We start from the raw sequence: 16,231 nt of genomic DNA, 5'->3' as shown, positions 1-16,231 counted from the left end.
ATTCTCTTAGATAGAGAGCCAGGAGAAGGGCCCTCCTACTGCACAGAGGTCATGCAGTAGGAAATTGGTTTTGCAGAGATTGTGGTCACTAGTGAACAGGCTCCATGTTCTGGCTGGTAGTCTGACTTCAGTGGCATACAAGGCTTAAAGACAAGTTTCTTCCCTCGTCTTTCCAAAATGAGGCAAAATAATTTATTTCAGGCAAAAATATTTGCTGATGATTAGTTGTACCTGAAAGAAAGCTAAATTCCTTCTTTGATAGGGTGACCAGTTTATATATTTTTCCCTCCAGATAAAGCGAATGAATTAGATCTGCTATGTGAGGCTTCAGCAGAGCAAGTGAGTCAATGCTAGTCAGTAAATATCTAGTTCAGATATAGGAGAGGTTTCATACAAGGATGAAGGTGGGTTAAAGAAAACAACTGTCTGTATTCGATTATTTTTTGAACCCCTCCCCCCCAAAAACCCCAAAACAACAACAAAACTAGAGCAAAAGTTAGAGCAAGAGATATTAATAATAAGGAAGGTCTCCCATGGACTGAACTGACAGTTAACCTTTCATTGTTTTCAGTAATGACCTTGGCACCAAATAAACATTGCAATTTTCTGATGAAAATCTGTACAGGGTTGTCAGTATATGAGAATTGAGGAAGTGCATCTGCAGAACACATGTATTTGGGGCATGATACAGAAAAAAAAATGAGTTAGACCATGCATGTGAAGCTAATAGTAAGTTCCTAGGAAACAGCAGAAATTCTTACTGTCACAGCATGAGTAGCTGGAGACAGATGCAAATGAGAAGCCAGGATATATTGGGGAAGATACTCTAATAAAAATGAGGTGCAATTAGGGCATTGTACAAAGTCCTTCCTGCTGAGATGTCATTTGGAATATTACATGCAGTTCTGGCTATGTAGTCAAGAAATATTGACTTTAGCTGGTTGAAATTCGATGAAGGGAATACTGTGGACATAAAGAGCCTTTTATGAAAGGGCAGTGGAGAAATACTTCAAGAAAGTAGGAAGACTTGACTTCAGGACTGAGGATGGTGACTTGGATGTTGCTTGTAAGCCTGTATGAAATGTGATGAAACAATGACTAAAAACCTGAGTCTAAACCACAGAGTATCTGTCAGGGTAATAATAGTTTGTGACTGTCATGGACATAAAAACATGGATGTCTGTTCCATAATTTTTAGCTGGAAAGTTTCATGTTCTGTTTAGGTATGTGTTTCCTGATGCTAGCTCAGATGTTGAGCCAGTTCCTGTGGACTTCTGAGATTCCAGATTTACTAATCAAGGTTTATACACCTGAGTTTCATAATTATGTAGTATTCTCATTCTTGTGGATGAAGCGATGTAGTAGGTATACATTTTCAATTTTTAATGAATGTGAAAAACTGTATCTCAAAAATGTATGCTTTACAGCATTTTACAGGTTCTGTTAATCTCTTGATGACAGTGAGGAGGTGAAATTTAACTTTTAATGAAGAACACTGTCTAATGCTATCTCTGTAAATCAATTGCTTAGATATGTCCTGCGAGGTTCCGCCTTCAATTATAAACAGCATTGGGTTATGTAATTGAAAATGAAAAATTGTTATTATGAAGATTTCTTATGGGCATGTGTATGAGCAAGGAATATTTTCAGTGAAGTCCTTAATAGAGAAAAAAATTTTCTTGATGTGTTTTATCTAATATAATGCTGGGAGCACTGCTACATTCTTATCAATCAGCATATTTAAATTATTAACTCAATTCTTAATACTGTTATTGAATGATAATATTTTCTTTATAAGTGTTAAAAATTGTACTGGCAGTAAAAAAAGTCTTTATCTCTCCGATGGCAGAAATGGGATAATCTGCCAAATGCAGAAATGTAGGATTTTGTGGAATTTTGGACATAAGAATATTAATGGCCTGTATTTTAATTATGCATAGTTCAGATGATTCTTGCATGCAGAATTTCTTTTGCAGTGTTTTTGCTTCTGATTCTTTCTATTTTCTTTTGTTACTCTGTCTAATCTACAAGTAGCTACAGTACACTTAAGTTCAGTTTTCAGGGGTTTTTTAGTTCATCTATTTGTATTCCCCCAACATACAGATAGCTAGGGTAATTGTTGTATACATTACCGGAGAGGTAACTGCTCTTGAAACATGTGAAAGGAGAAATTTTTTTTTAATCAAGCTGTGCCGATAAAAGAAAAATTATTTTTCTGGAACTGAAATACAATAAATAACAAGCAAACATTTTATTGGTGTGGGAGTTTAATTTGTGTGTTTTATTCTTTACAGTTGCCCTGTGGTCACCGATGTAAAGAGATTTGTCATTCAGGTAACTGTCCTCTGAACTGCAACCAGAAGGTTAAACTCCGATGTCTCTGTAAGAGACTGAAAAAGGTAAATCTCTTAAGTTGCAATTTGAGAAGGATGTACATATTTTTTTACATGTTCCTAATCCTGGATGACTTTTGTGGATGGTGCAGATTAGAATAGGCCCAGTTACTTTAGTAGAGCTGTAACAGTTCACATCAGCTGAAGATCTAGGCTGCTATATCAGAAGATTCACTGGAGAATCTAAAATCTTGTTAATTCTAGCAAATGATGGCTGCCTGACTTAAAATAGCTTTGTCTTCAAGCACATTTCAATTTTTGTAGCTTCATGGGGAGACCAGTCAGATGACCTGGAGTGATTTGAGGAAAACAAATTATATTTCTCTGGTGATACTGGGAAAGTTTATATAAATTGGAACTAGGACAGATGTTGTGAAATGGGAACTGATGTTATCAGTTAAAGGTTCCCTGTAAACTTAAAAGCAAGTACAGCCATCAGCACCCTTAGTTTCTAACAAAGATAAGAACAAAGTAATGAAACAAGTTTACTATAACTATATATTATTATGAGGGAAAAGTCTTGAGAAGTCTTGACAAATAATTATATCTTGATGGAAAAAAACCATAATCTGGCTTAAGGAAAAGGCATGTAAATTATTTTTCTGGACTCAGTTAACTTCCAAGTGTTCCAAACAGGTTGCAGTTCCCTAGAATTCTGAGGCTTCTCCAAGATTTGTCTTGTGCATCCTGAAGTCTTGCATACGGGGTGTTGAGCAGGGGAAAGGATGACATATACAGAATAAGTGCTTAAAATGGATGCTTTTTTTTTTTTTTTTAATTGCTTCAATATTAGGAGAAGGGGAGAAAGTGTGAGTGAGAATTACCTAATTTTTTTCCCTGCTATGACCAGACCTTGCCCTGTAATCTGAGCCAGTTAAGAGAAATGTATATGAAATGACTGAGGCTCTGAATGGGAACTCATTCTGCCAGAGGTCCAGAAAGTTATCTTATTTTGTCTCAGGCAAACAAGTGAGACATAAAGAAATGAACATTATAGCTAAAATTTTATCTAGGAAAATGAGTATAAAAGACAAATTATTCTTAACAGGAAATACAGTGCAGCAAGATACAAGAAGGCCAGGTTTCACTGGAATGCGATGCGTTATGCAAGGAAATGAAGCGGAAAGCATCTGAGGTAATGTGTCTGTTGTAGCTATAATTTCTTCTCAGTGCTTCAAGAAAAGTAGAAAAAGTGAACACAATTATTTTTCAAGGCAATACCAGCAAAAACTACAACATAAGTGGATGTGGTGTTGAATAGCAGCTGTTTTTTCAGACTTGCATTTGTGAACAGTGAAATACTATTTTAAACAGTATTCTGTTTTTTGGTGTTTTTTTTTTTTCTTTTTAATTTGTTTTTTCTTTTTAATTTGTGGAAACTGATTCTTTCCTCTTTCACTGAGAACAAGTGATGTTCAGTGATAGTAAAACACTTGACGAAAGTAGTTTATTGTGTCTGTAATTTTTTACATGTCCAGACTGGAAAAAAATCTTTTAAAAACTTCAGACATTTACAGAGATAAATTAGTTTGCACAATTGCAAAACAAACATGAATTTCTGAAAACAAAGTTCATTACCTCTTAATAAAACTTTTCATGTCTAGCACTTAGTGAGTATGCACTTCCAAGGAGTTGTGTCTTTTACTGTACATTTTATTAAAGAAATAGTTCTAGAAATGTTTTTCTATACTGTGATTATAATGGTTAAGGTTCCCTCTACCGATGTATGTTATACCTATGTATCTTCTACAGATATGACCACACCAATGTAAAAAGAAGTTTTCTGTTGCCTTTTTTTCCACATTTGTGGGTCACTTTTTCTTTTGGAGCTGAAATTTTGCCATTAGATGGCAGTGAAATACCAGGAGGCTAGTTGTGTAGGTTTTTTGCACACCAGACTTTCAGATTTCAGATATGCATGGCTGAAAAGGTCTTCTTTTCACACTTTTCTAAAGGGACTCTGTCATTGTGCCTAGATTAATGAGATTCTCAATAATGCTTTTATTTAATACAGTGTTTAGTAATTTAAACATTTGTCTGAAAACCTGCAAATAGGACTATTCTATTGACCCTGCCCTCAGTGCACACTGAGCTACAGTGTGCTAAAGCATGGACTATTAATAGATTTTACATCTAACTTTTCTGAGATAGTGATTCAGTGGTCCAAAAAAGGCCCAAATATGTATACAAGAAGGCAGACACATAAACTTCCCCCATATACTCTTTCTGTTACTACTATTACTTAGTGATCTCTGACAGTGGGGATTTAAGAGAGTGAGATGCTGTCCTCTTGTCTCTTGGTCTTTGTTGGATTTATCTCCTGTTAGCAGGCTTGATTGTTTTTCAGTTGACATAAACTTTTGGCATCTATGAACGTCCTGTACACTGAAATTTAAGACTTACCCAAATATTCTGTGGGAGTAGAATACTTCCCTTTGTTGTGAGCCAACCTCCTGGTAATTTCATTTTATGCCTTTGCTTTATGAAAAATAATTACTGATATTTTATCCCTATTTGGCATCTTTACACTATTCAGGATTTGGTGCCGTGTTAGTCACCTGATGAATCCTAGTTATGCATCTCTTTATATGAAAGCCACTCCATCCTGTTATCTTTTGTATATGTTCAGGCTTCACATTCTTTTATTATTGCTGGACAAAAACTGAATGCAGGAGCTAAGATTCAAGAGCATGGTGTGTTTACATACTGATGTTTCTTCTGTACCATTTTTTCTTAATACTTTGTAGCATTTAATTTACTTCCTTGAACACTGCAAAATATTTCTGTAGAATTATCAAATACTAACTCCCATGACTTCTTTTCGTATGACTCTGATAGTGGAACATTTTTAATTACATATGGTTTGTATTACACCAAGAGCTTTAAAGCAGTTTTGTTATGCATTATCCAGTACTTGTTGTATTATTTACAAATATAGAGGTTTAATTTTGCTCTAGTAGTCAGGGAATATTTAGAGTACTTGGAATGAAATACATGTGTGTAAATTATATACATACATAGGAATTATCCGTATGTGCGAGGTGTACTGAATTGAGGATAAAGTTGCTGAAAACTTAGAATTACTGTCTTTAGGAATTCTACCAGTTGATAGTAAACAAACTCTTATTTTAAGGTTTTATATTTGTTGGTTCAGCTTGCCAAGTTTAGGGTCAGAAGTTCAATTTACAACCTTTTGCACCTGTTATATGTTCCGTGTTTTCAAATGTGAAATGATACAGCTTTTTCCAAGAATCTTTTGTCATCTCAGTAAGTTAAGAGCTCACATGATGGAGCATCACATGATTGCATCCTTTTGCTGAGAATCATTCTATAGGAGTAATTATGACTCCATAAGAAAATAGATTTAGTTGCTGTTTACAGCAGTTGCTTATCACTTTGTATGTCTGGACAGATAAAAGAGGCAGAAGCCAAAGCTGCTATTGAAGAAGAGAAGCGAAGACAACAGGTATCAACCTTTTTTTCTTCCTCACCCACATCCTGCTCACCTTGTTCTTGTTAGTAAAAAACTTAATTTATATGCAACTAAATATTTATAGTTTGTAATGTCATATGCATAGTCATTCCTGTCAGGTGTTACTGTACTCTCTGTGCTGTAAATTATTTACAATTATTAAAAGGCCAAGTTTTCCCAAACAGTTTTCCTAATTTTATGCAAAATGTTTATTTTTAAAATACTAAGTACTCTTTATTTTAATCAAACATTTAATCAAAACTTCGTGAACACCCACAGAATGCTGAATAGCCTCTGCAGAGATTTAAATATTGGGTGAAGCTCCTCTTCTCCCTCCCATCATAAAGGAGCAAGGACAGCTAAATGAGTCTATGTCTTTCAAGGTCTCTGAGGCGGGGGGGGGGGGGGATGTGTATTTATTGTAATTGCTGTTGGTGGTGAGGGTATGTGGTCAGCATTGTAATCCACAAAGCTTCTGTGCCAGCTTCCAGGAGATGCTGATACTAATCATATTTCAGGCAAACACTGTAAGCTCGTTGGTGGTGATGGCTAGGTCAGGTTTGTCATTTGGAGTCTGTAACTGGCCTTCCAGCCAGTTCATGCATGTGTGCCTGAGTGAGCATTTGACATCAAATCATAGTCCAACTCCAGTGTGTGTTTTCTGACTCCTTTTACTCAATTGTCACAACATTTATGTATCTGGGTTATACTTGTGTTTTCACCTGCATGTCACCCTGTTTTTATCACAGGGCACTGGCTTGCTCCCTGCTTGAAAGGGGGCAAGGGAGGCTTACTCACAGATCCAATCTTTTCATGCCATTTTCCCAATCTCATTAGGATAGACAGTTTCTCTCTGGACCACAGCTTCTGTTATGCATACTTTGATAATTCTCTAGGCAGTTAAATAAAGCATTATGTCTACCAAGCAATGCACTAGCAAGGCCTTTTGCTTTTCAAAGGGGAGTGTGTCTACTCATTGTACAAGAAAAGCATGGAGTTATGCACCAATTGTCCAGGGGACCGGGCACTGTTTTGTGATCATCTTGCAATGTTTATTGCAACATTCATACCTCAGCTGTCTACAGTGTTGATCACGTATTCCTTCATATAACTCATAGACAGTTCATCTAATTCTTCTTCTCTAAGCTGACCCTGGAAATGTTAGTTCTGGCACATAGGTCAGGAAGCATAGCTTGCACATAGATGTCTGAAACATATTGTTAGGTAGAGGAAATCTGTACCTGATGGTTCTGGAAGCTAAGTACTGAAATGTGCTAATGGACATTTTCACATGTAAAAAATATGCATACAGTTTTAGAGCTAGAAATTCAAAGTTGCTGGTGTTTGTCTTGTACCAAGTGTTTCATGCGTTCCAGAAGGCATCCCACCCATTTACTAATGATTTCTGCTGCAAAATCACTTACTATAGTCTCTCTAGTAAAGTCTCAGTAATGAGGCTCCACTGAAACTGTAGCAGATTCACTCCAGCAGCATATTGTGCAACATCATTTTGGCTGGATTCTGCAGCAGTGATTGTTTCTCTCTGCAGTCACACCACCATTGCATTCTGCTTGTACATTCACAGGAGTCTCACAGTTTCAGCCCAACAGTACCCTTGCACAATATATGGCAACTGCTCCTGTGTGTGTGTTTTGTGATGGATGCAGCATAGAAAACTTCAACTATACATAATCAAGCTTATTAAAAGGTTAGTTAAGAGTGGCTAGTTACTACAGCACATTAGGAAACGTTAGGACAACAACAGTAAAAGAAAAAAGGGACAAAACCAATTTAAAGCAAAAAAGGATAACAGTAACTAATAAATAGGCTCTAGAACTGCACACAAGTACCAACCTCAACTGCTGAAGACTTTTTATCTAGCATTGGTTCCTTTCCAGTTTGGTCTCATAATCTGCCGTCTGGTGATGCAAATTGGAGGATGTACTATTGTAGGGTGTTGGGTCACACTAAGAGCATATTTTTGAGTATACTCCCTTCTGACAAAAGTTTGCACCTTGTACCACCTTCCTGATCTCATTAGCACATTTTTATAGAGACCGTTCATCTGTTAGTCACAGTTTCTTAAAACCTATTTTGAGTAATACTTCAATAAATCTTTTATATACAAACTAGTTAGTGCTCTGGTAAGTGCACATTTGTATTTTGGTATTTGCTATATTTGGTAGCAACTTTTGCTAATGCCATTTACAGATGGAATCACTTGTCTCTTAGTGGAAGAGAGATGGCTTGGTTAGGCTTCTCGTCATGGCCCTAGCAGCCAAACTTTCCCTCTGCTTCTAATTCACAGACACCCTGTGAGGCCAGGATTTTTGCAATTGCTAGAGGTGGAAAAAAGATCAGTGCTCTCTATGTCCCTCTCTAGTGTAAAAGATTTGGTTTCTAGCTAACTGTTTCAATACTGAAAGTCAGGGTCTCAGACCTGAAGTCTAGGTTATGAAAGATTTTGTTTCCTTTTGTTTTGTAGAAAGAAAATTTTTTAACAGATCCTTAGAAGGTACAAAAGTCACTCATGCTTGTCCCTGTAAATAAAAATATATCCTCACTTTATGGCTACATAGTCATATGCATACACTAATATACACTTTATGGCTACATAGTCATATGCATACACTAATATACACTTTATGGCTACATAGTCATATACATACACTAATATACACTTTATGGCTACATAGTCATATGCATACACTAATATACACTTTATGGCTACATAGTCATTGTTATTTGCATTCAGGTAGCTGCATTGTCCCATGAGAATGTTACTCCTTTCAATGCAGGAAGAATATAGAGAATAACACATGAAAGAGCAAAATCCAGTGCCTGAGCAACACTAAACTAGACATTATCTGGCATCATATACAGTTTATATACCATATACTGGGTATACAGTTTAAATAAATGCATATCATTTCACTTTTAATATGTCTGTATACAAAGAACTTGGGTTCTTATTCTAAATAAAAATTCTAAGCTTGTTTAGCTTGAAAAGTTAAGTATAGTTTTGAAGACTGGACACAACCATTATTTTTCAGAGATCATTAAGGTGACACTTTGGGAATGAAGACAGTTACATAAAATCTGTAGGTAGCTTTTCAAGGATAGTGATGACTTCTCTCTCATATTCTTTGCCTAGGAATCCTTTTTCATTCTGTGTTTTGGTTTTTTATGATGTATTTATTTTTAGCCAGGTTTTTATAAAGTTCACTGAGAAAGCAATGCAGTGCCTGTTATATAATTGTTCGAGCCCTGTATTTTAATTCAAATTGCTGCAATTCACAAAGCACTCTGCTTTTAAAACTTACAGATCACAAGTATATAACTATAGAAGCCTCAGATTTTATTTAGTGTCTGTGTAACGTGAAATACTGTCCTGTTATCTCTAAAATCTTAAGAACTCTGCCCTTGCCTCCAGATTTTGGATTTTGAAAAACTGTTTCATTAAAATACTTTGCTTTTCTAAAGGAGGATTAGTTAGTTGAAAGTAATCTTGTTTCAAATAGGCTGTGTGACTTTGTCTGAAGTTTCCTGCCATATCGTCAGAGAAGAGCCAACAATTTCTGCCTTTATTAGGTACAAAAGAATGCACATCAAAATGGGTCTCCTCCTGCTAAGTGGTATCTGGTACAGGAAGGGAAGTAAGAGCTGCTTTGTGAAACTGAAAAATATTTGCTGTCAGGGAAGGAAGACCAAATATCAGGCAATCATCTTGAGTTTCAAGAGAAAATTTTATTTACTGGACTACTACTCTGCGCATTTCCCAAAACAGTCTTATTCTTGTTTCTTTAAAGCACCTACCGTACTGTCTTAGTCCCTCTTCCTGGCAGCACTGTAGTAGTAGTCTTGTAGATTTATTTCCTCTCATGGCCGAGCTTTGTGTCTGTTCACTGTCCATGTTTCCTCTGCTTCAGCTCAGTCTTGTGTCTTTTGCCCAGCCAGTCCCGGCTTGCTGCGCTCTGCTGCTCCCACCACTTATCCCTTTTACTTCATCCAGCTTCTCTGCTCCCTAGCACCTTGTCCCATGCTTTCTCTAGCAGCTGACAACTTGACTCAAAAATCCAGGTAATCGTCGGACCTTTTCTGTTTTTAGTCTGTCTCAGATCTCCTTTAGAGCGTCTTTTCTGATCTGCCTAGCAATTAGAAGGCTTCTCATTGGAGTTTCATGCCAGTCTTCACTCTTTATTCTAGGCTGCCTAGTTCGAGTTTTACTGCAGCTTTGTTCCCTAAAATCAGTTTTGTCTGTATTCTCTTGGTGCTCTTTTAAAAGAATGTGGAGGGCAATGAGGAACAGGGATCAGAGGCATCCTATTGTTTATTCCAGACGAGACCCTGAAACTACCATTCTGGGTTGGAAGCCTAGCATTCTTCTTATTTTTGAAATTGCTCTGCTTCTTTTTTGAGCCTAAGGGCATATACTTCCTATTGAAGGACACTATATACCACCTACAGTCATATGAGTGACTAAATGTTAAGTTTTAACACTTAGCAAATTGAATATTTTTGTGCATGTCTAAGATTATAGCTATTATCTAAAATTTAGCTAAGCATGCAAATGTAAAGAATTGAGGGACATATGATAGATTTTTAGTTATTTATGGTTTTATTTATCTTTACCAGAGTGCGTCCTTATTACTGGAGGAGGTCTTTGAAGATTTCAGCCTGTGCTCTTATTATGTTATTGTAATAGCTTAAATACAAGTGTGTTTTTTAATACGAAAAAAGAATGTATTTTTAGCATATTTCATGGAAATAACAATCTCACGTTAGCCTAATATATTCAGCCTGAGTTGAAAATCGAATATAAAACTTCAGTTGGCTGCATTTTTGGCAGCGTGTTTTATAGGAAATTAAACAATGGTTTAATGCTTGAAAGGGAAGTGCTTTGTAACTGGGATGTAGTCCTACTGTCTCATCTGTAAGAGATGTATAACTTCCACTGGCTGATAGTTACTTTTATTAAATGTTTTTTTGGAATGTTATTTAAAATTTCCTTATTTTTAATTCTGACACAAATGTCAACTACTTGTGGTTCTCTTCATTTAGGCTGAGCTGGAAGCTTTTGAAAACAGATTAAAAGGGCGAAGAAAGAATAAGAGAAGAAAAGACGAAGTAGAAGTTGAACCATCATTGTGGCAAAAATACAAGAACCTCATTATGTTGCCAGTGTTTGGAGTTGCTGTTGTGATGGTTGCATGGCTCATGGTCTACAATGGCTGAAAACAACTTAATATTTAATATACCTCAGTTGGACTTTAGGTAGCTACTATTCCTAGAATGTCAATCTGTGCGTAACAGAACTTAATATGCATAGATTATGCGTGTATACTATTTGCCAAGAAAAGTGCAGAGGAGGGAAGAAATGTCACCTTTTGTGTACTTCATGCACAGCACGAAACTGAACTCAGACGCTGAAAGTAACAGTAGATTTTAATCTACACTGAAGTGCTGATAGTTTGTCTGACTGAGATCTGTTAACATCTCTTCTATTAGTAGTGTTACTTTTCCTTGTCTCCATTTCATAATATTAAGAATAGTTTGGTATAAAATGCTTTATTGAATATATGTTTCCTGTAAAATCAGTTCAGTGGTTTATTGAAGATTAGTGTTCTTATGCTGGTCTTTATGTTGTATCACAAAATAATTTCTGTGCTTCATGTCAGTTTTAATTATGACAACTAACAGGGAACTTTGGATCACTTAGCCTTGAATATTCTGGGGCCTCGTTCAGAAAATGGAAATGTGAACTGTCTTTCAATTCAGCTATATCACAAATAATACAATGGCCCCCTTACAGACTGCAGACTGTGAGGTTTGCTTTTTCATTGTTTCCCCACCTCCACTCTTCTTTCCTCAAGATCAAACTAATTGAAAAGTTCATTTAGTGGACAGATACATTGGCTGAACATGAATGTAAAGTAGTTTCAGAGTACAGGGGTGCCTTTTTATCACTATCCCCAAATGCCAACAGCAGAAAAACAATTCAAAATTGAACTTAAGAGTATCACTTGACTGTTTGTATAGATAAATGTCACAGTTGGCAATTTGCACAGGTGTGCAAAAACGTAATTGAATAGTGTCATAATACAGTTAGATGTCATTCTGAAACCATCTGGATGGTGCTTGCTAGTCACATAGAAACTATCTAGCTAAACTTTTAAACGTTTAAATATTTTCTTACTGACAGTTTGGAATACCTCGCTTAAGGTTATAAGTGTTGGTTGGTAGAATTGAGAGGTTTTTATGTAGCTTCAGGATTATCAGAGAAGCTACGTGGTATCAGCTGAGAGACTGCAAGTTAAATTCAGGAGCAGGGGGAAATCAGAAAACTGAATTTTTTAAACCTCCGCTGGAAATTTTATGCTGATACTCAAGCATTACAGGTAGCTACAAAGTGATTACAAGCTCCTGAAAAAAACGAGGTACAAAGCCAAAGGGCATTAGTTGCCTTGTAATTCAGGCATATAATTTCATCACAAATCCTGCAAAAGCAATGGAGCCATTTGTGTGAATTACTAGAGAAGATTGCAGTTTGCTTGAAAGCTCTTTTGGTTGATTTTGACCCACTTGTAAAGGGACCTGGTATTAATTTGAGCATATACCCAATTGTAATTCTGATTCAGCAGCAGGAAAATAAAATAGAAAAGCTGCAAGAAGTCAGTAGCTTTTGATTGCATAGATCAACAAAACAGGGAGAAAATCAGTTTCTTCTCAATTTTTCACTGAAGTTTGGTGAATGAGGAGAGAGGTGAGGAAAACCTGACAATATTTAGCATGCATTGATGCTAATTTATAGTGCTTTATGGGGCTTTTTAATTGACTTTTTAGAAATCCATATTAGTTATGTGTCAGACCGTTAGTCTTTAAAGTTGTAGAATTAGTTGAAATTATGCCAGGCAAAGTTACATCTCCATTGAATTTTCTTATTTTCTAGTATAAGAAATAAACCATTTTCATATTGTTATTTTAATATTTTTCTATAATATTAATGCCTGGATGATAATTCCAGATATAATAATGTTTTCTTTAAATGCTATTGTGTGACTGCTTATGCCAGTAACTCTTTTCTCACTGAGAGGGAAAGAAGAGATATTTTTGTTCAGCTGAAGTAAAATGTGATGGGTTGTCTGAAAGTACAAAAAGATACCTTTCTGGATGAAATATGCAGATCAACATGAATGAGACCATTGTGGAAATAGGGTTTTGTCTTACATGACTATAACTAATTTTTTCCATTTACTGCTACCTTTTGCTTTAAAACAAGTACAATGGAAAGTTTATCCTTGCCTCTACAACAAAGAGGAGAAATATCTCTCTAGAGAGCTATAAAAATGAACTACATTTGTTCTGTGTTTGAAGTAGTTCTTAGTATTCTTTTCTGCATATTTTATAGTATTTGTGTGAAATGCTTAAGAGGAAAAGGCTTCTCATTGATCATCTTTATTATAATAAGAAAGCACAGCAATCTTTAAAAATTCATTCTGTTCATACAGATGTGTGTGAGTGGACATATTCCCTTTCTTAAAGGATTAGTAACTCTCCTGAACCTTGCCTATGCAAGACATACCTATTTTTGACATTTTATTCAAAATAATTCTGTATATCTTATCCAACCATCTGCATTCTGTTGGTCTGCCTGCTGAACCAGATATTTATTTCTTGGCCTAAAAAAAGTGTGGGGCTTCAAGCAATCTGCAGTTCAGTAAATCACTAGTTTTCTACTTGGTTCTTGAAATCATATGTACAGTTAATTTTTTGCCTTTCTTTGGTTGGAGCTGCATGTTGTCAACAACCTTTGAAGTAAAAGGTACCTATAAAATCACCTGTTATTTAGTAGTAATGAAAGATGGTAATTCTAGAAAAGAACTGAACTGAAGGTAGATAGGGGGTTTTTTAGCAATTTGTATGTAGCATACTGTTACATAATGTAATGAGGAAATATTTTGGATGTTAACTGTTTACCAAAAAAAAAAAGCATATTGATAAGTATACATTAAAACAAATTATATAATCTGACCTGCTGTTGAAGAGAAATTACAGTGATAGAAGCCTGTCAGTGATTTAACATGGAGAATATTTAGCCATGTGTAAAATGAAAAAACCTGGGGCTCTTCCTGATTCCAGGTGCATTCTGATGAGCATTTATCCTTCTGCTGAACCAAGGTGCTTACAAGTTGTCGGTATATTTGGGATTGGAAACGCCTTGGGCAAGTTTGTTCCCTGTAACAATATCAAATCCATTGTGTGTGTTAATTTAATGTAAAAACCAAGTCAGACAATAAACGTATCAAAAACAACTTGAAAAATTGTTTGTTCTCAAGGAACTGGTGTAGTGAAGCAGCAAGCTTCCGGGGTAATGAAGACTGACACACTGCAGTGGAAGTTTTAGACATGCTTTTTGTTCCCCTCTCTGACTGGGATAGTTCTTACTGCTTGAATTAATGCTGGAATTATGTAATCGTGTTCCTTCATGTTACTGGTCTGACAAAATTGCGAAAATGGGTTGGGGAAGTTGATTAAGATGAAACGTGGGAATGGACTGAGTAGCTGATTTTTTTTGCCTCATATGGAGAAATATAGTTGGTTATTAGACATTTGTGCTGATCGTAACTACTAGAGAAGGAAACGTTACTGTGCAGATAGCCCCAAAATTTGTTCATAAAAGCGTCTGTGCTTGATTGTGGCTTTAAAGCACTGAGTTTATCATCTCAGTAGTTCAGGCTCCAAAACATATCTGCTCTGTGCCAGCTTTTCTGAGTGATGAGCTTGTGTGTTGTGGGGTTAGAGCACAGGGATGCTGGGTCTGAAAAATGTTCCTGTGCCAGGCAGTGGAAGCTTGATATCTGTGGCAGTTGTTCTCTGGTGTGTGCTTTAGGGTGGAGCATTCCTGAGTGGACAGTTCTTGTGTCACCCTCTCCTTGGTGTAATTTATTTGGATATCCCTCTTCTGCTTTGGTTTCATCCCATTACCAGTTGTTATCTATGGGCATTCAAGTTACTCCCTTTTCTTGCTTCGTGAATGTAAATTTGTATTCATGTCTGCTCTTATTTAAGTAAATCAGTCAGTTGCTCTAAAGAATTAGGAAATGAAGAACATGTAGTGGTTCGTATTTACTAGGAAAGGAGGGTAAAAATCAGAGAAAATCAAATGAAGTCAAAATAATAATAAAATAATGAGATATTCTTCTTTCCACTAATGGTTAGACATTAATGAAGTCCTTGAACCCTGCATTAAAATGTTAATATGCCATGGTACTGGAAAACAAGTTTCTGGTATGGATAGTATATGAATATGAGCTCTGTGATGTATCAAACTGAGTCATAATGTGAAACGACAGCTGTGTAGAAGTAAGTCGTACTCTGAGGGAACTGTGGCTCAATTCAACCAAGTATTACTTAGGCTAAATAATTGTTGCTCATGCAGTGATTTAAGTGGTAAAATTGCCAACAAAACCAGAACTCAGCTTAGGCTTTCTCTGCGTGCTGTACACTGCAGCTGAACCTTGTGAAACTGCGATTTCAGTGGCTCTCCTGCTAGAGGAAATTAGTATGAGATTAGGAGTCAAGATTGGCTTGGGGTTTGGAATTCACAGTTCTCCAGCTGAAGAGAAGCCATCCTTCAGCCAAGGCCAAGCTGGCTTTGCCAAGCTGAGCTTTGTCCTGCAGCTCTTAGATTTAAGTTTTCATTTTCTATTAGAATTTTTGACTACCTACTATTAGGGCTACCTAATCTCTGTATAATACTGTTAATGAATAACAAATTCTGGTTTGATTCCTCTTTTTATCAGCATTATAGCACAAAATATTTGTTGTTTTACATTAAGCAGTTTGAAGATTTTGCATTAGTGCTCTTGTTGTTTCTCTTTCCATGCTTTTCCTATTTTTTGTGCAATTGTTTTAAAACCAAAACCACTGTTTTCCTGGGGACTTTGGTTGGTTAGGTAAAAAAATGCAGGACTGAATTACCATGAGCAGAAGTCTCTTAAGTAGTACATTGGCACTCTAGAAGAACAAAGTGCCTTGTCTCTGTACCATAAAGTTTGCACTCAAAGTAAGAGGGCCTAAATCATAAGGTATTGAAATACAGACATCTGGAAAAGAAGCTGGGGGAAAAAAGGCTAAGAAGTGTTGACCTTATTTATTAGCTTATTTATATATTCTATATAAACATATGGAATATTATATGTATAAATTTAGAAATATAAACAAAGTCTATATATGAGGGTTATCACCCCCACTGATAGCCAAGAGTGGTGGCACAGCTAGCAGCCATATTCATGGCAAAGTGGTTGTTCACATTTTTTTTTATGTTTTCTAACTCACAATTTTGAACGATAGCATTTCAGAAGCA

At 36.1% G+C, this 16,231-nt stretch overlaps 1 protein-coding gene across 1 annotated transcript in view; it reads left to right on the top strand.

The window, feature by feature from the left end:
• The window catches only part of NFXL1 (nuclear transcription factor, X-box binding like 1), a 46,004-nt gene extending 31,819 nt beyond the window's left edge, over nucleotides 1-14,185 (top strand). Inside the window, exons 19-22 of the mRNA XM_032685751.1 lie at nucleotides 2,295-2,399; nucleotides 3,442-3,528; nucleotides 5,806-5,859; nucleotides 10,927-14,185. Of these exons, the coding sequence (XP_032541642.1) occupies nucleotides 2,295-2,399; nucleotides 3,442-3,528; nucleotides 5,806-5,859; nucleotides 10,927-11,100 (420 nt within the window). The 3' untranslated portion in view covers nucleotides 11,101-14,185. The remainder of the gene's footprint in view (nucleotides 1-2,294; nucleotides 2,400-3,441; nucleotides 3,529-5,805; nucleotides 5,860-10,926) is intronic.
• Nucleotides 14,186-16,231: the final 2,046 nt, after the last annotated feature.

The sequence above is a fragment of the Chiroxiphia lanceolata genome, chromosome 4, assembly GCF_009829145.1.
Source record: "Chiroxiphia lanceolata isolate bChiLan1 chromosome 4, bChiLan1.pri, whole genome shotgun sequence".
Taxonomy (NCBI): domain Eukaryota; kingdom Metazoa; phylum Chordata; class Aves; order Passeriformes; family Pipridae; genus Chiroxiphia; species Chiroxiphia lanceolata.
The sequence above is the reverse complement of the archived record's forward strand: the minus strand, read 5'-3'. Positions and strand labels throughout refer to the sequence as shown.